The sequence below is a fragment of the Protopterus annectens genome, chromosome 4.part0 (assembly GCF_019279795.1).
Source record: "Protopterus annectens isolate FY-2018-M chromosome 4.part0, PAN1.0, whole genome shotgun sequence".
Taxonomy (NCBI): domain Eukaryota; kingdom Metazoa; phylum Chordata; order Ceratodontiformes; family Protopteridae; genus Protopterus; species Protopterus annectens.
Window position 1 is genome coordinate 662,128,244 of NC_056733.1, and position 24,954 is coordinate 662,153,197.

At 43.3% G+C, this 24,954-nt stretch overlaps 1 protein-coding gene across 1 annotated transcript in view; it reads left to right on the forward strand.

Annotated features, from left to right (window-relative positions):
- ATXN2 (ataxin 2) overlaps positions 1-24,954 on the forward strand; it is a 2,781,632-nt gene that overhangs the window by 2,601,755 nt on the left and 154,923 nt on the right. The window contains exon 27 of the mRNA XM_044068622.1: positions 7,380-7,592. Within this exon, the coding sequence (XP_043924557.1) occupies positions 7,380-7,592 (213 nt within the window). The remainder of the gene's footprint in view (positions 1-7,379; positions 7,593-24,954) is intronic.

Below are 24,954 nucleotides of genomic sequence, written 5' to 3' on the forward strand. Positions count from 1 at the left end.
AGGTGGCAATCCACTAAGCACAGAAGAGGTTATCAGGGACCTGGGGACCCAGGTTGACAGTGGCCTTTCTTTTGACACTCACACTGCTAAAGTGGTTAGAAAGACCTTCTACATTGCCCACCTGATCATGAAGGGATTCACATCCAGATCTAGTGAGGTTATTGTTCCCCTGTACTCTTCACTTATCAGACCAATGATCGAGTACAATGCCCCATTCGGGATGTATCTCACCCGACATCTGCAGCAATTGGAGAGACCCCAAAAGTTCCTCACCAAAAGGATAAAGGGACTCCAAAATCTGTCATATGCTGCCAGATTGAAGAAACTCCAGCTCTATTCAGTCGCATACCGCCTGCTCAGAGGTGACATGTGCCTGACATACAAGGCCATGTCCAACCCGAATTAATGGACATGCTCCACCTCAAAAATCCAAATCCACCAAAACCACTAGAGCAAGCGACTTAAACCTTAGCACGGATATAAATAGGACGTGCTGGAGGGATAGATTTATCACTCAGAGACTCCCTATGCTGTGGAATAAAATCCCGGTCCATGTGAGGCAGAGCACCTCGCTGACTCTGTTCAAGAGAAATCTAGACCTGTGGATGGGAGATCGTAGGTTTACCCCGGGAATCATCTCTGTGTCACTGCTGGACAGAGGCACAACAAACTAATGGGCACAGTAAAATGCCTTAGGGCAGATAGCCTAGTTATAAACCTATGAACCTATGAACCTAAGACAAATGCTTCGTTGCTAAAAAAATATATAAAAATAAAAACTGTGCAGATATTCACAACGAAGCAGCCAGTCAACTCCTTGAAATTCTTATGCATAAAAGTCTGTTATTAAATGACCATGGAACGGTAAGCGCTTTCGCTAACAAGCTTCTTCAGACCACATGACCCAAAATAAAATAATGATCCATTTATAAAAATTCAAAAATCACATTAACCAATCACATGGACACCACTTAAATCATCCATCCCCTTAAAGAAAAAACATTATGTCAACCCCATTTAAATAAAACGATCATACTGCACTTCTAGAAAGTGTATAAATATGTATATACGTGTAAACATTGCAATTGCACATAAAAATATATATATATATATATATATATATATATATATATATATATATATATATATATATATAAAATATGTATATGATAAAAAATGTCATACAAAAACCACAAATAAAAAAAAATAATTCATTTCTGAATCCTCCATTTTCTCAGTAGGGGTTTCATTGAACCCCCTCCCCCTATCTGCTCTGAGAGTAATAATCCACTTGGCTTCCCTGTACTCGGTGTGGTTCCTAATACCACCTTCCCTAATACTCGGGGCAATGACCTCAAGGACTCTGAAATTAAAGCCATGGTTATCCCCAAACTACATGATATGTTTAGATAATGCATTATGTTCAGATTTCTTTTTTATGTTATAGACATGTTCTCTCATCCTGTCACGAAAAACTCTATTGGTCTTGCCCACGTAATAAGAGTGGCAAACATGGCACTCAGCTAGATATATCACATTTGATGTCATACATGTGGCATCAGTATGAAGGATGAATTCCTTCTAAAGATCTGGATGGTAAAAAATACTAGGTGTTAATTAAGGAACAAAAATTACATCTCCCACAAGGAAGGGTACATCCCATTTCTTTTTTCAAGACATTAGTACCTCTCTCATAACAGAGAAGTCTCTTCAAATTTTTCCTATTCCTATACAGGAAACACGGTTTCTCACCCACTATTTCATTGATACATGTATCCACCTGCAGGATGGACCAATTTCTACTGAAAATTTAATTCAAATCCTTATTGTCAGCAGTGTAAAAAAGAGGAACCCTAAGCGACTTCTTATTAGTGACACCACTATGGGCACTAATTGCATTCGCTGGACCAAAATATGAGGCTGCAACACCCTCTCGTAGTACATAAGTTCAGACAGATTTTCAGTAGTCTCACTTTTTGTGTAACCTCTCCTTAACAATCTTGATGCCAAGATATCAATTTCATCCTGGAAGCAATCGTTTAAAGGATTCAGCCTCGATGCCCTCATCCCCTGGCCTTTTATCAAATTCTGGAAGATTTATCCAGGGTGCATGCTGGACCTGACTAAAAGTGAATTCCTATGATAAGCATTAGGAAAAACACCACTGTTAATAAGGCCATTGTCTAATTTTTCCACATACAAATCTAAATACTCAATTCGTGTATATGACCAACAACTAGTAAATTTCAGTCAGTCAGTTAGACCATTCATCATCTGATGGAATACAGCAAGTTCATCTGGACTTCCTTTCCATAATAGGAAAAGGTCATCGACAAAACGTCGATAATATATGACGTGCCTTAATCCCCTCTTTTTCAAAAAGTACAGTGTTTTCCCAATGTGCCAAAAACATATTAGCGTAACTGTTGGCACATGAGGTACCCATGGCAACACCATGCCTTTGAATATACATTTCACCATTAAAAGTGAAAAGATTATTCTCCAAACTCATTTCCAAAAAATGGCATACAAGGTCTGTCTGTATTGGAGTAAGTTCACTGTGAGCCATAAGGTATTCCTGTACATATTGTATTCCCAAATCACTGGGAATCTCCGTAAAGAGGGACTGTACATCCAGTGTAACAAAAACCACTCTTTCCAAATCACAAACTTCCCTAGTACATTCATAAAGATCTACAAGAAACTGTTTAGTGTCCCTAAGGACTGTTCTGTTCTGACTAATAACTGGTCTAAGGTGTTTCTCAACGTACACTGATAGAGGCTCCGTGATCCATCCTCCACCCGCTACTATGGGTCTCATTGGTGGATCAAAAGAGTCCTTCTGCACCTTTGGCAGTCCCTCTATTAATGGTATCAGGGGATTTGTCACAGTAAGGTAACCATAGGTATCCTTAGTAATAAGGCCCCCTTTAAAAACATCATTCAAAGTGTTAGAAATAGAATTAATAATCTCATGCACATCTTTAACAGCAATCTTACTGTAATACTTCCCATCTTCTAATAAGGCCTTCATAGACTGCAAATAATGTGTTTTGTCCAAGACAACGATAAGGCCACCCTTGTCGGCTGGTCTTATGGTAATCAGATCATTGTCTTGGAGCCGCCTCAATGCAGTTCTTTCATTATAACTCAAATTATATTTAGACTTCTTATAAACATCAGTACCCTTGTTATCATAATACTTATAGAGAGCTTCCTCAGTAAGCTTTATGTAAGCATCAACTAAGGGATGATTCACAGGGACAAAATCACTCAATTTCTTAAAAGAATGAGTACATAGTTCGAAGTTAGTTGGGCTATCCTGCCTTGCGGACTCACCATACTGCATTCGTAACATAACATTCTTACAGAAAACCTTAAGGTCTAGGATGGTATCAGACATCCTACTATTACAAGTAGGGATAAAATTCAAACCCCTACAAAGAACCCAATTTTCCACTGAGGACAACACATAAGAGGAAATATTCAGGACTAATGATTCTTTATATTCCCCCACATCTTCTTTAGAGTCTGATTCGGGGTACATTTCCCTGAGTACTTGCGCTTTTGGCGCCCTCGACTCATGGATCACGTCGTCTCCCTCCTTTGTCTGTCCTGACTGGTAAAGGAAAAGGAAGACCTTCTACAATGTTATTGGAAACAACACTAGGTGGATTATTGTTGGCATTATTCACATGCACTTTTGGTCGAACAACTTTCTCCCCACCATTAGCATTGTTAGATGTTTTTTTAATAACTATATTAGGGTATAAATTCCCTTCAAGTTGTTGAGATGCACCAGATGTCTCACTAGCACATACTCCTTCTATTTCCCTGACCAAGGATATAGTCTCAAGGCCACTAGTACTGACTGTACCAGGGCTTGGCATGTTCACCACAGTCCCATCACAATTCACAACATTATCATTAAAATTAACATTCACATCACTGTTAACAGAATTCACACTAGTGACAGGATTCACAATAGCACTATTATTATTATCATTCCTAGACACTGTGGTTCCCAAAGGGACACCTCTAACCACGGCCAAACTGTTACCACCTCTAGCACCAACATTCTGTCCAATTCTAGGCCACATAAAGACGTGGCCTGATTTAAAATCATTAATGTCCCTTAAAATTTGTATCTTCTTCTGTTGCATTAATTTACGTTCAAATGCGGCCACCCCATCAAGCAGACTTTCAAGCAGAGGATTAACAGTCTTTGCAGCAAAGTTATTAAAAATGAATTCCTGTCTCTTTAATGACCTCTCTCAACCTGTTCTCTTCAGGTCTGAAGAAGTCGATGAGTAAATGCATGTACTTGGCGCTTACCTCCAAGTTTAACTGCTGCCAGCGTGAGAGCAGCTCCGGATATTGCGAGCCTTGTGTAGGCATGTTGAATACCCGTAATCCACGCGGTACAATCTTCTTCTCTAAGCAGAACTCAGAATGATGTCGCTGCACTTGCAGCCTCTTTAATTTCAAAAAATCTTTTTCCAGCTCCTGCATAATCTGTTGCAACTGCCCTGACTCACCGGTCGCACCACCAATGACATCATCTGTTGGGCTGAGCTCAAACTGCCAAAGTACACTCCTTTCCCGTGTAAGGTATTGAGTAAACCTTTTACGGAGCACAACAATCACACTGTCCCCTCTGTCAGGGTTATAATCCAATTCTATGGAACTATGTTGTTCAGTTGCTATGTCCCCATGGATTATAACAAGGAAGGTAGTTAATAAAATGAAGCAGCAAATAATCCACAAGACAAATGCTTCGTTGCTAAAAAAATTAACACTTCTAGTATTTTTTTGCCATCCAGATCTTCAGAAGGAATTCATCCTTCATACTGATGCCACATGTATGACATCAAATGTGATCTATCTAGCTGAGTGCCATGCTTGCCACTCTTATTACGTGGGCAAGACTAATAGAGTTTTTCGTGACAGGATGAGAGAACATGTCTATAACATAAAAAAGAAATCTGAACATAATGCATTGCCTAAACATATCATGTAGTTTGGGGATAACCATGGCTTTAATTTCAGAGTCCTTGAGGTCATTGCCCTGAGTATTAGGGAAGGTAATATTAGGAACCACACCGAGTACAGGGAAACCAAGTGGATTATTACCCTCAGAGCAGATAGGGGGAGGGGGTTGAATGAGGGGGCTTCTATAAAACCCCTACTGAGAAAACGGAGGATTCAGAAATGAATTATTGTTTTTATTTGTGGTTTTTGTATGACATTTTTTATCATATACATATCTATATATATATATATATATATATATATATATATATATATATATATAATTTATTTTATGTGCAATTGCAATGTTTACATGTATATGCATATTTATACACTTTCTAGAAGTGCGGTATGATCGTTTTATTTAAATGGGGTTGACATAATGTTTTTTCTTTAAGGGGATGGATGATTTAAGTGGTGTGTCCATGTGATTGGTTAATGTGATTTTTGAATTTTTATAAATGGATCGTTTTATTTTGTGTTATGTGGTCTGAAGAAGCTTGTTAGCAAAAGCGCTTACCGTTCCATGGTCTTTTAATAAAAGACTTTTATGCGTAAGAATTTCAAGGAGTTGCCTGGCTGCTTTATTGTGAATATCTGCACGGTTTTTAATGGAGAATATATGCTGCATCTTTTGGGCATACATCAGCAGCTTAGATTTCATCTGCACAGCATCCAAGATTTCAGGAAAACTGGCCAATTATTTGTGTCCTTGTCTCGCAACAAATTGGGTAAAACTGTGTCTAAAGTGACCCTGGCTAAATGGTTGACTGACTGTATATCCTTTGTCTGTAAAGAAAAAGGTTTTTCTCTACCTAAGCCCCCCCCCAAAGCACATTCTGTGATGTCTGTAGCCTCTTCATTTGCCTTTTGGTTAAGAGCATCCAGAGATGATATTTGTGCAGCTGCCATTTGGTCTAATGCTTATACCTTTTTTGGGTCTGTAGTAGAAAATCAAAGTTTCAAAACTTCGAATGTTCTAATATCGACCCCTATTCATCGAACGCTTACATCGAACATGCAGAACAGCGAATTTATTCCTAGGGAAAATATTTGCTGTTCCAAAACACATACACACAACACAAGCACACCAAACAAACAGCAATACACATACATACACCTAAAGTCTTACATCTAACCCTACACTAAACTGTACATACACCACTAACAATCCACTTACCTTAACCCAAACTCTTAACCCTAAGGCCTGTCACTATCGCACACTCACCTCACCCACGCCCTAACCCTCATGTCCACACAATCGCACACTTACCTGACCCGCACCCTAACCCTAAATCACCTAACCCGCCCTAACCCTCATATCCACACAATCGCACACATACCTAACCCGTGCCCAATCGCACACTTACCTTATCCCAACCCGTAACTATCCACCACAGCACTGAAAATAGCAAAGCGACAGAAATGGACAACCAAATTCTTTCCCTAGAAAAAAAATCGGTTTTCTGTAGCTTCGCTATTTTCAGCGTTCGCTGAGTAGGGGTCGATATTAGAACATTCAAAGTTTTGAAACTTCAGTGTTCTAATATAGACCCCCTTTTTTGCTCATTTGAGGAATGAATGAAAATGGCAGCATCAGATGCAAAAGTTATGTACTCACCATAATGTTGAGCCTGTGTTGTCCATTTTCATTATTCCTGAACTCTCCTCCCTCCAACACCCCCCTTCCTTAATTTCCTAGTGAGACCGAATGGATGCCCCTTTGGAAACCCACCTGTTCCCTGTTTGGGGTCCAGCCTTTCTGTATGCCTTTATTTTGTTTTTTCTTAATTATATGGTGTCATCTTTATGTTAGAGTTTGGGCAGCAAACTTGATCTGAGGTATACCATGATGGTGGGTAAAGGGAGGCGCTCCATAGCTGGTTCTATGAGACTAGTGAAAATATCCAAGTCGGATCTGAGGTTGGATCCGAGACCATCAGTTGAGGTAGAATGAAAATGGATAACACAGATGCATCGTTATGGTGAGTACATAACTTTTGTTTTTGCCTGTTCATCAGTGTAAGTAAAGTGCACGTAACATGTGAAATCTGACTCTAGTGTCTTTACTCACTGCAGTGTGTTTGTGTATGTAAATATGTAATGCAGTCTGTCTCTCAAACACACACATTCACACTTGAAAGAAGTGTGCATGATTGAGGTAAAATTAGTCGTCACTGTAACTGAGTTGTTCTGTCATTTATGGTGATTAATGATTTTAGCTATTAGATTGCTCACAGTTCTGTAACTATCGCTTCTAGTTGTCCTTAGCTTTTAGTATTGCTGCTAATAAAAGTTAGGTTCTTTCTGTAAATAATGCCATGCTAATCAATTGTTTTTTCTTTTAGCATCATCAGCACCAGACTGCTCAGGGACTTTCATTGACTAACCCACAACAGCAGCCTGCACTTTACCATACCGGTCTTAATCCAACCCCACCAGGTTCAAATGCACAGTCACCTCAGAGCAGTTTCCCATCAGCACAGCCACCTCTCTTTATCCATCCTTCATCCATCCAGACTGCATATTCCAGCCCTCCACACATGGCACATATGCCTCAGGTAAGACAAGTAATTCAAAAAGGTACTGTTAGCAGTCTGCAGCAGAGTGCAGTATCTAACATCGGGGTCCATTCTTGATGGGTCTGTGAATGGGTTACTCCTTTATTCTGTTTGTTTGATATATATATTTTTTTAATTTGTTATGCTAATGTCTGCCTTCCCTTCTATACTGCTGAGTGCATGCATGCACATCGTGCTCCACACTGGGATAGTGTGCCTAGCACCTGAGCCTGCCAATTCTTTATTGTTCTCATGGTTCCGATCACAGTCCTGATTTACATTGCAGGAGAGTTCCTTCTTCAGTACCTAAAACATCAGTGCCTTCAGAGTGTATAGCTGCTTCATAATTAGACAAGATTTGTACAAACACTCTTTACTGTAAAGGTGGGAAGCCCAATGTGAAGACCTGTTTATGTATCAGTAGCTCAGTGCAGCCACCAGTAGAAATAAGAGAGGAAAACTCCTATCGTGTATCACTGCCTGAAGAATAGCAACAGCTGAAAGTGTCTACAGGGGAGATCAGTAGGAGGATCCTGCAACACAGCCTAATCTTTTGCTGGAACACTCTTAAAAGGTCAAGGAAATAGAGACAAATCTATGGTATCTGGAAGTCTATGTGTGTTACCCATTTGTTGGGACTTGACCTCATACCTTGCATTCACTTCTTTGTGCAGTGGATCTGGTACTTGTAATTCCAAGGTCCATATTTTAGATTCTTGAAATGGAAACACTGGGTTAAGAAATGTTGAGGAATGTACAGTAAGTCTGAGTTTGAGATACCTTGGAATATTCCTCCTACTCTGAGGTACAATGATATCTGTATTAGTATATATACATTTTTTAAGAGAAGTTCCATCTCTGATCGTCTTTGGGACTTGCGCAACAGATATTAAGACTACTCAGCAAATAAAATTGCCAAGGAATCATCCAGCATTGGTGAGGAAAGTACTTGGAATGATAGCAGGACTGAGAGGGAATTGTCAAGACCCAGTTTACCAAACAGAAATGGAAAGAACTTTGTCTCATTCCAGAGAGTCACCAAATAAAGGAAATTCTGATTTTTGGAATGTTTGCACAAATATTTGTATAGCCTGGATAATAGACTCCGTAAAATGTAACGGTAAGTCCACAATGCTTAAGATGTAACATAAGAATAAGGGGAGACTGGAATCATACTTTTGGGCCTGTCCATAATTAGATTCTAGAATGACACCCAAGACCTTATTTCTGCAGTGACTGGGAGCAGGTGGCTACTCACTATAGAAAAATTCTTCCTCGGTTGGTTTAGGTGGATTAGGATTCCAAACATACTAAAGAACTGATCCAATTGGTGCTGGTGACCATGAAAGTGATAAGTAGAGGATGGGAAAGATTCCTAAATTAGGGATGGATTAAGTATCTTAAATCATTAAGACTTACAAACTAACAAAGGGAAAAGAAGATGAGGACTTTTTTTGTGTAAAAAAAAAAAAAAAAAAAAAAAAAGTGGGCTAAATTGGATATTGTCCTTCTATATCACTGTTGAAGTATTCTTCACACTTACCGTAGGGATCTCCTGCCCAGTATAAGTCAACATCTGGCCAGTATACCAATGCATTTAGACTTTGCATGCACCATATGTCACACGTATGTTCCTCGTACAGGACGTAGGACATAAAGATGAATGATGTATGGATGCAGTTACTCAGAAGAACTTTGCCTTCAGTAAGAATGCCATTATCACGCTTTGGTCTGAAAGCCCTTTTGATGTGCTGAATACCTAGCCAGCAGATAAGAGCCCCATTGGGGGTCCTTTTTTTATTCTTCTTTGGACTTGTTACTTTTTAGTTGCCTAGAATTCATGTCATCCAAGAAGGGAAAATGTCAGTGTGGGAGGCAGATTCCCCATAAAGATAGTCACGAACAGTGTCTTTTTTTCTGGGTGCTACCCATGGCCATACGTCGTGTAGCATTTGCAGAGCGTTTGTACCCGAGACTGTTAGAAGTCGCTTATCTTCCCTGGCCATCTGCCTTGAGAACCAGAGGCTTAAACTGTTAGCCCGAGGTAGCATGGCAGAATCTCCTAACGTCGATGTCCCGTTAAGCAAGAAGGCAGCCAAGAAACCTCAGATGGATTCTTTGGCTGTCTAAAGAGGATGAAAGCTGTGTAGGTTGTCCAGTGTCTACATCAAATTCCTCTCATGCCCCCATTGAAAGCCAGCCTGGATTCTTCTTTTCACATGTCCTCTGAGGTTTTGCAGTCATCTGCCCCAGACATTGAGGGGTAACAGTGGTTGATCATCTAAAAGGACCCCGGAGGTATTCCACAGATTCTGGTTAGGGAAGAGGTTTTGGGTACTCTTATTGAATCATATCAAGAGTTGGAGCCTCCAGTGTTTGTCAGGGCTAACGTCCCTGCCAAGAAAAAGCAGAAGACTAAGCATACTTCTGTATGTCCTAAGGATCCTGAATGGGAATGACAGGAGTTTGCCAAGGGCCTCGTCAATACCTTAATGGCCCTGAAGCCTCCTCGGGGGTTTCTGTACCTAACTCCCCACCCCCCTCCATTGGACTTTCTACTCCTTCTAGATGAGCTAGGGAACCTGATTCCTCAGATGAAAACTTAAGAGTCTAGTGATGAGTCCCTGTCCTACTTTTCCCAGATGCCTTCGTCTTTGGCTTATGGTTCTCATGAAGAAGAGTCTGTAAGTCCTGAGTCTTCTTTTGAGGAATTGTGTTTTGGATACACTATGGCTAGAATGATGGAATACCTCAAATGAGATTCTCCTCAAGTGTCTGATATCCAGAAAAGGTATTATGAGCTGTTTCAGGTGGATATTCCTAAACTTTCTGCAGTACCTCCTGTACTGGCTGCCTTGTTAGACACCTCTATAACTGCTTCTGCCTCTCCTGGCAAGTGTTATAAGGCTCTGAGTATTGTCAGTTCCTATTTAAATGTCCTTCTGCTGACCCTGCTTTGGTGTCATTCTCCTCTGCCAAGTCTTCTAAATTTTGCCCTCTTCCAAGTTTTTGCCTTCAGATAAAGATAGAGTAGTGGAGGGAATTGGTAAAGGTTTGTACTGCTTCTACATTGGCTTTTCTGGCCATTAATTATTACACCCACATGACCAGATATGCTCTGGCCTTGATTGCCCAGGCGTGTCAAGTCATTTTCTGTTCTCCCTGATTCTGAAGCAAAATCTTCTGCTCTGTCTAGTTTATGTTCTACCTGTCAGGTGGCTCTATTAAGTGTAGCTATGATGCTGCTGATGTATCTTCCAGAACTGCTGCCTCTGGGTCTGTCATGAGGTGTTATTCTTTGCTTCGCCTGCAGTCCTTACCCGAAGACGCTAAGGTCAAGTTGCTGAATGCCTCTTTGGATAACAAAAATATCTCTAGGACCACTGCTGCTGAAATCTTTCAGTCTTTTGAAGAAAAAGCTAAAGCCTTGCAGAATCTTAAACATATCTTTGTATCCCCTATCCCAAAGTTCCAGAGGAAGTATCCTACTGGGTTTGCTTTTGTTCAGCTGCAGCCTCATCAGGCCACCAAAGGCAGTAAGGGTGGTAGGCAAGCTCTTTCTGCTAAGTCTTCTCAGGCTTATGTGGCTCAGAAGCCTTCTTTATCAGGCAAGCCTGCTTCTGTTTGACTTTTTGCCCCCTCTACCCCTTGGCCAGGTTCCCTTGTCCCTTCAGCTGTCCCTCTGTCTTCCAAACTGGCATATCATATCCTCAGATTCTTGGGTTCTGTCATCCATCAGGGCTATGTCTTGGTGTGAAAATCACTCCCTCCTTTGGAGCAACTTCTTCATTTCTTGGAAGTTCTTGGATTCCTGCTGGGCCAGGTAATTATTCAATGTGTCCCGCCTTCTCAGGTAGGAAATGTTTTTTACTCCAGAATGTTCCTGGTCCCTGCTCAACACCTTTCTCAAGGTTCTTACCTTTCAAATGCTTGCTGTTCAAACCCTGGTTCTTTTTATTCTACTCCAGGCTTTTCTAGTGTACCTGGATTTGAAGGATGCTTACTTTCATATTCTTATTCAACCTCTCTTCAGGAAGTTTTAATGTTTCTCTGTTTCTTACTCTCATTTTCAGTTCTCTGCTTTGCCCTTTGACCTCTCTGTTGCCCCAAGGGTATTCACAAAATGCCTAGCTCCTGTGATTGCCTTTTGCAGGCTTCAAGGCATTCAGATGTTTTCTTACCTGGACGACGTGTTGCTTCAGGCACCTTTTCCGTTGCCTGTTACAGGATCTGAAGTTCACCATGTCTCTCCTCTAAAGTCTGGGGTTCACTGGCAACTTTCAAAAGTCTGTCCCAATTCCCTTCCTAGACCATGTGTATCTTGGTTGCAGGATTCAGACAGTACCAATGCTGGTGCTTCTTTGACTTCCAAAACTTCTGTCCTTGTCAGCTTTCTTTCTGTTTCATCTTCCTCTTCCTGCTATTTCATACAGAGAGATGTTCTTAGTATTTCACTGTTGCATTCATCACACTTGGGTTATCAGTTATCTGCCTGCAGGTAGCCCTCAGTCAGCCCGAGTACCAGAGACTTAGTATTTCTGCGTCGGTTGCTGTCACTTCGACTGACGTCAGGGGTATAAAAACAGGCAGCTGACACCATTACATCACTCTTTCTTGCAGAGGAGCCCAAAGCAGAAGCCGTTCATATGAGTGCCAGTCGGCTGCTACCTGAGGTTTCCTTTCTGAATCGAATCATCTGAAGCTATGTACCCCATTGGGGATCCTTTTTTCTTGCACCTCTGCCTAATTACTCGTGCACCTAGGAGGAAAACTTGCCCATCATGCATAAAACTGGACCTCCATCACCATAGACCGATGGGTCCTCAACATTGTATCCCAGGGGTACAAATTTTACTTCTACTCATTGCCAATCCCAAAAGGGTTCCCAGACCTTCCTCCAAACTAATGGGCAGAGGCACAAAACCAAGTTCAATCCCTACTCTCCATAAGGGCAATTCAGCCTGTTCCTACAGAACAGATATGGCAAGGATTTTATTTCAGACTTTTCCTGGTACCCAGAAAAGAGGACACTTGGTGCCCAATCCTAGATCTTTCCATTCTAAACACCTTCCTGGTGGTACCAAAATTCAGAATGCTCACCCTTCAGCAGCTTCTTCCTATGCTGTCCAAAGATGCCTGGTTTGCCACCCTAGACCTAAAAGAAGCCTATCTGCACATCTCTATCAGGGATTCATGCAGGAAATACCTACGTTTCAGGGCAGGATCTATGTATTATCAGTTCTCTGCACTTCCCTTTGGCTTATCCACTGCTCCCAGAGTCTTCACAAAATGCCTGGCTCCAGCTATTGCCTATTGCAGACAGAGAAAGATTCAAATTTACCCTTACTTGGATGATTGCCTGATTCAGGCAGACCGTCAGGAAAAGCTGTTGCAGCACCTGACATTTGTAAAGAACCTTCTAACCTCCCTGGGATACACTAGCAATGAAAAGAAATCAAAACTAGTCCCCAGTCAAAAGATTGTATTCCTGAGAGCAAGCTTGGACACAGCATCCCAGATGGCATTCCTTACTCCAGAAAAACAAGCCCATCTAACAGGCTACTTCGCTCAAATGGCCACCAGAACAAAGCTATCCGCAAGGAAAATCCTGCAGGCCCTAGGGTTCATGGCCTCTTGTATTCTCCTAATTCCATATGCCAGACTGCATATGAGGAAACTTCAGTGGTACTTAAAAAGTCTTTGGTGGCAACATTCTCAGGACCTGGAAACCGTCATACCTATCATACCTTGTCTAAGGACAGAGTTTCTTTGGTGGGTAGCAGCATGCAACCACAACAAGGGACTTGCCTTTACTCAACCCCTCACTGCCCAGACCCTAACCACAGACTATGCCTAGGGGGCACATCTGGACGACAAGTGCATTCAGGGCTACTGGAGCCCAAGTCAAATTCATCTGCACATCAACCAAAAAGAGATGCTAGCTGTTCAGCATGCAGCTTTCAGATCCCTACTCTCACCAGGACCCCTGCTAATAAAAACAGACAGCACCACAGTTATGTGGTACATCAACAAGCAGGGGGGAACCCACTCTGCAGGGCTAGCCATGGCCCTGTGGAACATGGCCTTGGACATGCATATTCATCTGCAAGCTCAATTCCTGCCAGGCAAACAAAACTCTCTGGCAGATGACTTGAGCAGAAATCTCCTAGACCCACACAAGTGGCAATTAGACCCCAGCACTTTCAGCCTTCTAACCCAGAAATGGGGGACCCTGGAGGTGGACCTTTTTGCCTCTCCCTGCAATCACCAGCTCAGTAAATTCTGCACCAGGACACCACAGCAGGGCCTGGAAAGTGGATGCCTTTTCCTTCCGGTGGGTAAATCTCTCAATCTATGCATTTCCCCCTCTGCCTCTTCTCACAAGAATTTTACTCAAGATAAGACAGGACTGATCAAGGGCAATCCTGATTCCCCCAGACTGGCAACACCAGCACTGGTATCCACTACTGCACAGCCTGTCACCTGTGCCGCCCTGGCACCTACCCCAGATCCCAGCCCTCCTCACTCAGCAGGGGGGACAGATCTTGCATCCGCAACTGCAAACCCAGAATCTTGCACCCTGGCTTATTCCTTCAGCTTTCCCCCAGTGACCAGCCTAAGCAAGCAGGTGCTGGACGTCATTCTTGAAGCCAGAAGACCCAGTACAAGGGAATACTATGCTAAGTGGAAAAGGTATTGTTCCTGGATTCATTCTAAAGGAGGAGACACAACACTGCCCTCCTTATCTCTAATCTTGGATTACCTAGCAGATATACTCCACAGAGGCCTAGCCTTCTTTTCCATTAAGATCCATGCCTCTGCCATCTCGGCTCATTACAACACTGAGCCACCTCTCTTCTCTCATCAAATGGTTTCTGAGAGGTGCAAACAACTTAAGACCACCAAGGAGAGCCCCCACCGCTGCTTGGGACCTTAACTTTGTATTGGAAAACTCACGCTACCCTCCTTTGAGCCTGCAGCATCAGCAGAGTTAAAAATTCTGTCTTGGAAAATAGCCTTGCTTCTGGCCATCACTTCATCTAGAAGAGTGTCTGAGCTACAAGCACTTATGGCTGTGGAACCCTTCATTATTTTTCATGCTGACAGGGTCTCCATCAGGACTAACCCTTCCTTTATGCCTAAAGTGGTGTCTAGTGTGTCTCTCAACCAATCTGTCCATTTGCCAACCTTCTTCCCTAACCCTCAAAGTAAAGGGGAATGGATCCTGCACTCCTTAGACGTGCACAGACAGCTCAGATTCTATCTTGATAGGACTAAGCCTTTCAGGAAGTCTGACCAGTTACTAGTCAGTTTTGCACCAGGGGCAGTGGGCAAGGCCATTTCAAAACAATTAATTTCCAAATGGATAGCACACTGTATCCATTTCTGCTAAAAACACTGTGGGAAACTAACCCCTCAGGAGGACAGAACGCATTCCACTAGGGCAACTTCTACTTCTACAGCATTCCTCAGGGGAGTCCCTACCAGGGACATTCTGGAAGCTGCTTCCTGGAGTTCTGTTCACACCTTCACCAAGTATTACCACCTGCCTATCTTTTCCAAATCCAGGACGGGCTTTGCAACAGCAGTCCTGCAGGGCATACTAGCCGGCCCCAACTCTTCTTGACTGCCTCCACCCATTCTTCAGCTTTGGTTTCCTGGTTTCCCACCCTCAAGCCCCCTTGTCTCTCTGTGTCTATTATTCACCCCTTACAGGGCTATTGGTATTTACTTTTTACTGGTGGTGTTTTCCCACCATAACTTAGCTCTCTATTTGGGGGGCTGCTGACATTTGGGTCAAGAAAAACTGATGTAATGGTGTCAGCTGCCTGTTTTTATACCCCTGACGACCTGCCGTCAGTCCTGAAGTGACAGCAACCGATGCAGAAATACTAAGTCTTTGGTATTCGAGCCGACTGAGGCACCTGCAGGCAGATAACCCAAGTGTGATGACTGCAACAGTGAATACACTTGAACATCTACGTTTATGTTAAGTGTACACAACAGTACTTTTTTTTTTTTGAGCCCTGAGATTCATGGCCTCTTCTATTCCAATGCTTCCTTTTGCCAGACAGCACATGTGGAAGCTTCAGTGGTACCTCAAGTCATTTTGGCTTCAGCATGGACACCCACTACATTTCAGGGTACTCCTCCTTCCTTGTCTAAAGCAGTAATTTGAGTGGTAGATTCAGCAAGTTTCCCCTCAACAAAGACTTGTACTTTCAGCCTCTGGTTCCTTCTCAAGAACTATTCACAGATGCTTCAGAGATGGGGTGGGGAGGGTTTCTGTGGTCATCTGAAAGACCATGGTCATTGGCCCTGCCATCAGAGGTCAGACCATGTCAGTATCAAAGAAATGAGAGCTCTAATTCTGGCCCTGCAGGTTTTTCACCTCATGCTCTCTCTCTCTGTTTAGGCCCTTTGAAGGTTTACATGGACAACACCACAGTGATGTATGTCAACAAGCGGGGGTGGGGGGGGGGGTCACACGATCTTATTTTCTCTGCAGGTTGGCTCTTCAGGCCTGGGATATGGCTCTCAGTTACCACTTAACTGTTAATGTGTGTTCCTTGAGAGCAAAATTTGGTGGCATATACCTTGAGCAGGCCCAAAACACAGGCTCAGGAATGGATGCTTCACAGAGATATGTTTCTGGACATAATCCATCAGTGGAGTATTCCTTAGGTAGATCTTTTTGCTTCCCCTATGAATAGGCAACTCCCTTTTTTCTGTTCCAAGTGCCATGTCATCTGGCATGGAAGATGGACCATCCTTTCTTTTCTTTGGAAGGAGATGTTTCTCTATGAATTCCCTCCCCTTCCTCTACTTCCAAGAGTCATGCAGAAGATTCAGCTGGACTCCCCAAAAATCTTGCTGATGACTCCTTTTTGGCCATGACAGCACTGGTTTCCCGCCTTAATGTATCTGACCAGGAACAATCATCACAAGTTACCTGACCGGTTAGACCTCTTCACACAGGACAAGGGGTCACTTATCCATCCTCACTTGTCCACTTTTCAACTGACACTGTGGGTGATAGGGTTTTGTTTCTTTTTAGGCACCTCTTTTATGAGAATGTGCTTAACGTTTTACAGGAGGCAAGACAACCTGCAACCAGAAAATCTTGCATGTCCAAATGGAAAAGATTTTCTGTTTGGTGCCATGCTCATGACCAGGATCCTTTTCCTTGGGAGTCCCTATGGTTCTCTCCTATTTGTGAGAGTTGCCTCAGTCTGCCTTGGCCTACTCTTCTGTAAAGGCTCATTTGTCAGCTGTTTCTGCTTGAATCCTCCTTTGGCTTCTCGCTTTGAGGTCAAACAGTTTTTTTAAGGCGTCCTGCATCTTAGGCCCCCAAGAAAGGCTGTTCCTCCTCCCTGGGACTCTTAATTTTGTTTTAGAAAAATTGACCCCAAGCTCCTTTTGAGCTGGCAGATTCAGTTTCTCTGCAACATTGTATGCAGAAGACTGTCTTACTTGCTGTTACTTCTGCTCGGAGGGTTTCTGAGCTTCAGGCCCTTACGGACACCCCCCCCCTTTTTTTGGGTTTATTCACAGGGACAGCTTGTCCCCTCATACTAATTCTTCTTTTATGCCCAAGGTGGTCAGTGAGTTGTCTTTGAATCAGGCAATTCAACTCCCATCCTTTCTTGCCCCATCACCTCAGTCTGCTAGTGAGATAATGCCTTAGATTTGCACAGACAGCTCAGGTATTACTTCGATAAAACTAAGGCCATTCATAAATCTGATCAGCTTTTAGTTTCTTTTTATTCTATTACATTTAGTTTGGCTGTTTCTGCATAAACCATCTCCTCCTGGATTTGTAAGATAATTTCCGTTTGTTATTCTTTTCATGGCAAATGTCTGTCATCTCCTGTTAAAGTTCATTCTACTAGAGCCATTGTCTCTTCTGGTGCTTTCTTCAAGGTGTTGGACACCAATTTCATCCTTGAAGCTGCTGCTTGGTCTTCAGTGCGTACCTTTAACTAAGCATTATAAATTGAATATGGTTTCTATGGCTAGAGAAGGTCTTGCATGAACCATTCTACATGTTTGTTGAGGACTTTTCCCAGCCTTCTACCTCACATTTCTTTTCCTGAGCTTTTGTACTCCCCCTTCTATGAAGGATTCTGCAACAGTGATGTAGAAGGACATGATATAGTACAGTTGTGTAAAATCTTACCATAACAATAGATGTCCTTGTCTCCACTGCTGCAGTATCTGGTCCCTCCCTCCACACCCCCCCCTTTTTTTTTCTTTTGTTTCCCCTCCTGGAGGAGGGCCTCCCTTTTTCATATGCATTTTCTCCTTCTGGATGTGCATGGTCTTTTTGTCCTATGGAGACGCTTCTTTTCTGGGGCAATTCTGTTCTGGGTAATTGCATTCATTTACCACTTCTATGCCCTACATCCTGTACAGGGATCATAAGTGTGATGTAAGGCTCATGCAAGGTCTAAAGGCTTTAGTATACTGGCCGGATGTTGGGATATCCTTGGCAGGAGATTCCTACTGTGAAGAGTACTGCAACAGTGAAGAGAAAGGACTCTATTGTTATGGTAAGATTTTACACAACTCTAATTTCTCATGGACAGCCTCTTTCGCTTTCAGGACAACTGAATCAGAATTGAAGTGAATTGAAGTTTAATTTATAACATTTTAGACAACTCTTAGTGTAAGTTTAGTAGCTAGGGGAATGTTGATTGAAAAGATGTTAGTGTCATGTTATTAATTCCAAGATCTATTTTGGATTGTGAATATAGGTGGGGAGTGTATAAGAATTTGTAACAAGGTATACCATGCATGAATACTACACCCTGAAATTTATTGTAACTACCCGAATAAAGCTGTCATATAAAAAAAAAATCCCAAACAGTCAGGCAGTGTTCCCTTTCTCATAGTGCAGCATACATTTATTTTGTTAGAGTATTTATATTTGCAAGGTTATATGATGATTGAATAAAAATCAACCCCCGTTTTCCCATTTTCTACATGGTGTTGGGGTGTTGCATCAGCTGTCACCATCCATCTCCATTCAGTGCTACTCTTACTTTCTTTGAGAGTCATGCCTAACTGTCTTGTCTCTCACAGAGTGTATCATTTTTGTTTGCTGGAGATACCTTCATTTCTTCTTCCTCTCTCTCCCAAATCATCCTCACCAGACTGTCTTCTGTTTTCCTGTGCATGTGCCTGAACCACCAATTCTGTTTGACCTCTGCAGTTGGTGCTGCTTTTGCTCCTGCTCTGTTATCATACCTTTGTCTTGTCCCACAGTGTACATCCTACCACCTGTTTTAGGGACATGTCATCTCCATCACCTCTAGCTTCCTCAACTACTGTTGCCTTCCTTGCCCAGGTTTCATTGCTGTAGATTAATCTTGGAATCACCACTGTTCTGTACCATACGTTGTGTAAAATAATCTCTACACATTTTATAAAAATTAAAATTATGTGTATTAGCTTTATTTCTGAAATTATACAGATTGTATAAAAATTTAAAATTATAAATGTATTGACTTTATTTTTTAAATTATACATTTGACTTTGTTGTGCACACAGAATGTTATAGTGCAAAATGCTAATAAGAACCGCAAAAATAAAACACTGACAACATTAGGCATGTATAAATAATCAGCAACTTAAAAATAAGGTGTCCAAAACAGAGGAAGTTCTGTAAGAAGATTGAGATGAGCTGCCCTATACAAGTGGTATTTCAGAGAATTCCCTGTGGGAGGTCTAGGAAAAAATACGTGCCTGAATCAAGAGTGAATTGCAAGAACTGAGCATAGAAGGCAAAAGGGTAGTTTACTAGATGTTTCAAGATCAGTGTTAGAACAACCAGCAGTTTTTCAGTTGATGACTGTAGGTTCCTTTTCAGGGCACAGGGCTTCTGCAGGTTTTTTAAATATAGAGGGTAGATACTGTGAAAGGTAATGTAGGCAAGACTTAGGATTTTAAAGGCAAATCATGCAAAACAGGAGTTGTCTGACAGGTATGTAATAGGACCATAGGAAATTACTAGGCTAATGACCCTGGGGCCCTTACAAGCCTAGCCAAGAGTTTATCCCTAAAAAGAAACCTCAGTCAGCACCTGTCGCCCCCTGCCAGTCAGGGACACTGGTGGAACCCCTGGGACAAATATGTGGCTTCCCATCCACTCATCACGGTTGCCTTTGAAGAGGGTCAGCGAGGTGCTCTGTTTGACATGTATGGGAAGTCTATTCCAGAGACGAGGTAGTCTATCTCCCAACAGTTTTGTTGATGTTTCATATTAGTTTCAGACCTTTCAAGTGAATAATGCATGAGAAGTTAGACTTACGGATATGGACCATCTCTAGTTGGGTAAGGTCCGAGATTGCCTTGTAAGCGAGACACATCACCCCTGAGCAATCTGTATGATACCGAATAGAGCGATAGTGATTTGAGCCTGTACACACAGAACAGGTGTTGGAGGCCATGGATTCTCTCTGTGAGGTATTTCAGTTGCCTTTCCAGTTGGTGCAGATGGGACTTTATACTCAATTATTGGTCTATTGAGGGAGGAGTATAGAGCGGTAATAACCTCCTTTTTTCTGGATGCAATCCCTTTACTTATGAGATAAACCAAGTAAAAGGCTTTTCTGACCACTGCCACTACATGATGGTCGAATGTGAGGTTGTTATCAACCTAAGTGCCCAGGTGTCTCATCACAGGTTGTGTGCTTAGGGGGTTGCCGTTGATGTGGTAATCAGTAGAAGCCATGTTTTTGCCGAATGGTAGGATGATACATTTTTTTGCATTTAGCTTGAAGGCATGACTTTGGCACCAGTCATTAGTTGCTGTGAGACCCTCTTGCAGTATGTTAACATCATTTGGGGAATCAGTGACAGTACCCAACTTACAGTCGTCTGCAAACTTGGTCAGCCACAGGCCTTTTGTCTTTGCCTGGACCTCTAAGAAGTAGATGCCAAACAGTAGGGGCTTCAGGACAGATCCCTGACGAACTCCACTAGTGACAGGTCTGCTATCAGCGGTGGAAGCACCTATTTTGACGTTGAGGGTCCTGTTGGTGAGCCAGTTGGCCACCCACCTGATGAAATAGGGATTTACGCTAAGTTGTGTTAGCTTTTCGATGATGCCCGAGTGGGAGATTGTGTCAAAGGCCTTGGCCAAATCAAGGTAAGCTGTATGCACTGACCCTTCCTCATCCAGGGCCTTGGTAATCATCTCAAAGAAGTCAACCAGGTTCAACAGGCAAGATCTGCCCTTGACAGTTCCGAATTGGGTGGAGTCAAGTGCTTGGATATTGCCTATGTCCTTGTTTATGAGATCCGTAATGATATGCTCCCATGGCTTTACAGGTCAGACTTGTCAAGCTAATGGCGCAATAGTTTCCAGGGTCAGTAGTGGCACCACCTTTGTGTAAGGGGATGACAATGACAGTTCTCCACTCTGCTGGAATGAAGCCTTTACTTCGGCTATGTTTGATTAAGATGCTCAGTGGCAGACCATTCTTGCTAGAGATAGTGTAGAATACAGCCTGGGATTCTATCAGATTCCATGGAAGCTATGTTCTTTGCCTTGGATAGGGCCTTTAGCACTTGATCTATGGAGATGTGAGGTGCGGGATAAGTATCAGGGATGTTAAAAGGGCCTTTGGGGGGACAGGGGGTGACGTTTGCACCGAACCTATCTGCTAGCAGGTTGGCTAAGTCAACAGGATCGGTGTAAGTGATACTGTTAAGTACACAAACATTAACTGGGAGAACTACTCGAGTACTAACTCCCTTGCCCAACATTTCCTAGAATTTATAAACTCAAATGCCCTGGATCAACTGGTCACCACTCCCACTGAGGTGACAACATATTGGACCTGGTCATCACCATCATGGGCAACTGGTGTTCCTTACTGGAGGTTATCCCCTCGCTGGTTAGATCTGACCGTAAACAAATCACTTTGGGTATCCACATTCTGCCCCCACCCCCCGGACAAGGAAATCATCGTGAAAAACTTTTCAAAAGCAAACTTCAAGATGTGAAGTTGTTCAATCTCGCCGTTTATTCTTCACTGATGGGTTCAGAGCCGATCCTCGGCTCCGACACGGCCGATTAGCAAGCTCAAAGTTCTCCAGTAGCTCGAGACCCAACCCTTATCCCACAATGCACTGCTGGAATTACCTCAGATCTAGTTTGCCGTGGCATGGATCTCTTGGTTTCCAGCGTTGCTCAAGACTATTATTGGGAGTTTTCAACTTTCAGCAAGTTTTATATTTCAATTTTCATACATCTTTGATTACTATATAATACTAGATATTACTAGCTAGTAAATAATTGTTTTTTTGCGTTCCACCCCTTTCCTCAGTAAAATCTTTGCTTGCCTTCGGCCCTTTGGCCTTAGGACCTCTACTTATAGTTCTTAGTTAGTGTTCCCTTTTTGGGATTCTTGTTATTGGATTGCTTAATCCTATTTATCTTGATACTTATTAGTTGCCTTTTTGGGCTGTGTGTGTATTGTGTGAGTTAGATTTCTCCTTAAGTAGCTCATAGTTGAACAGTGTGTTCCATTTTATTGGATATTGTGAAATGTCTGAAGAGAAGGAAAAACATCCAAAGTCTGGGTTTAAAAAATGCCCAGACAGCAGACAGAAAATGTCTGTCACAGATGCCCATGTGCAGTGTGTTTACTGTTTGGCTGAGGTGCACTTGCAAGAGTCATGCAGCATCTGTCACTCCTTTTCCATCAGAGTGCTTGCAGAAAGGAAGAGGAAGTTAATTGATAGGGGTATTATCAATCACCCTTTTTCAGAGGCATTGTCTGACCGGGATGGGGCCAGCAAATCGTCCAAATCTTCCTCTGAATCCATGACTAAAAAAGGAAAAAGGTCAGAAAGTGTGGTGACTTCAGCTCCACTGCCTTTGGAGCCGACAGTCTGTTCTTTTCAGAACTGGGACGCTACTCTAGAACCTGTTGCCAAAAAACCTCCATCGATACTGCTCCAATCAGGTCCATCTGTTCACTCTTGCAGGTCTTCTGTCAGCCTTTCCGATCTGGATATGGACCGACTGGTTCAGAAACTCTTAAAGGCACCAGGCCTAGCTAAATTGCTGTCGGCTCAGACCAACTGTCGGAGCCAAAGACCACAACTCTTGAATTGTCTGCTCCTCCCAGCCATACCGGACCTTCGGAGCCGGAGGAGGCCAACCTGATGAATGTGGATCCCTTGGAGCTGACACCTGCTCCAGTGTCGTCAGCTCCATCTGCTCGGACGTTCTCGGTGCCGACCGGGGACTCTAGGAGCCAACACTCTCCGGTCGGGTCTGGGGAGGTTAGTCGCACCGACTTGCCGGTGCCTCGGCTCGGGTGAGCTCGGCTCCTACCTCGGGCTCGGAGCCCACGGCTTCGGTGTGAGAGGAGATTGCGGCTCCGTCGGATCTGTCTATTCCTTCTCATTGGAGCCGAGGTGCATTCGAAGCCATGAGGCGAGTGTTGTCTCCTAAGACTTCCTCATCTCAAGGTCTGGTCTCTTCTTCCCCTAAAGTGCCTGTGTCAGTTTCTGTTTCTTCCGGTCATCCCAAGCATAGAGACCCTGAGCCTCAGGTAGTCCCACAGGGGCACTCCCTGCTCTTCTGAGACGTCTCCAGAAGTTCCCCCTGAAGATGTTCCCAGGAAGAGATTATGTAAGAGGAGGCATTTGGACTCCCCACAGGAGTCTCCCACATCGGACACCGACTTAGATGAATCAGAAGGGTCCCCTAGATCCCCCTCTGAGGACATCTCCTTTGCAGAGATTCTTGAAATTCTTAGGCAGAGGGGTGATTGGCAGTCCAAGAGCCCTACTGAGGATGAGTCGGTCCTCCTGAAGGCGTTCGGGTCTCAAACTTCCACCTCTTGGGTATCTCCGCCCTACGATAAGCTTATGGATCTGGTCTCTCGTATGGCATAGGAGTCACCAGAATCTATGGAACCTGTTCCTAGGAGGCCTAATAAGTTTATTTCTGCCCCGGTGGATAAGTCCTTTTTGACCAAGGGAGTTCCTGTTGATGCCATGGTGGTGGCGGCCGCAACCAAAAAGGAGATGTCTGAGACTTCCTCATCTATCCATCCTCTTAACACAGAATCTAGGATCATGGATAGATATGGGAAACGCATGTTCAGTTCAGCGACTTTCTCACTCAGATCACTGAACTACTTCACACATTTTACCAGACTGCAGTGAGATCTCCTTAAGGAGTTGGGAGATACTCTTCAGGGTGCTGTAGCTACGAGTGTATCCGACAAGATTGCCACTCAGCTCTCTACCCTCAATTCGATAGGCAACTCATCCATGCGTCTTGTATCTTACGCAGCTGATGGTTCGAGTAGAGCTGCAGGTACAGGAATTGCTCTTCGTAGGCATACCTGGATGCGAGACTGTTCCTTCGCGGAACCCTTCATGTCCTCCTTTACGAATACCCCATTTGACGGCTCATCTTTGTTTGGGCCAAAGGTGAAGGAGACTTTGACCAAGTGTGAGCAAGAGGGAAAGACTCTGTCTGCCGTTGGAGTGCGTTTTTCCACCCCACTCGACCCTTTCCTAAAGGTCAGAGGGGAGGAAACATGTGGTTCCGGAAAGCCCAAGGAGACTTTCAGGACACACGTGGAGAGCCCCCCCTCCGGAGGCAGAGGAGGGGGTTTCAATGGAAGATGCCGCCCTTGTGGCAGAGGGTGTCCACAACACCAGGGTGACAGAGATTACTTCTCTGGTCAGTCTTACCAGCGCTCCTAAAGGGAGGCCCGGCTGTCCTACTCTGGTGGGAGTCGGGGGTTGCTTGTCTTTGTATCCAGAAGCCTGGCTAAATATAACAAACGACATTTGGGTACAAAGTATAATTTCCAGAGGGTATTTCATACCGTTCTCCACCCAGCCCCTTCCTGTCAAAAAAATCCCAGACGTTCCACCCAGTCATATGGGACAAGCAGCAATAGAGGTACGCCAGTTACTAGAAAGAGTCATCCAGCCAGTCCTGGCAGACCAAACAGGATTCGGAACTTACTCAAGATTCTTTTTGGTTCCAAAGAAAACGGGACTGGAGACTCATTTTGGATCTCAGTAGACTCAACCAATTTGTGAGAAAAGAGAAGTTCCGAATGGTCACGCTACAGTCCATACTCCCGTTTCTAGGGAAGGACAATTGGATGTGCTCGATCGATCTCAAGGATGCGTACTACCACATAAAGATGGCCAAGCCATCCAGAGATCATCTGCATTTCTGGCTGAGAGACAATTATTATCAATTCCGAGCTCTGCCCTTTGGTCTTGCTACAGCCCCCAAAGTGTTCATCAAGTGCATGGCAGTAGTCATGGCTCACCTGAGGCGTCTAGGATTCCAGGTGTTTCCGTATTTGGA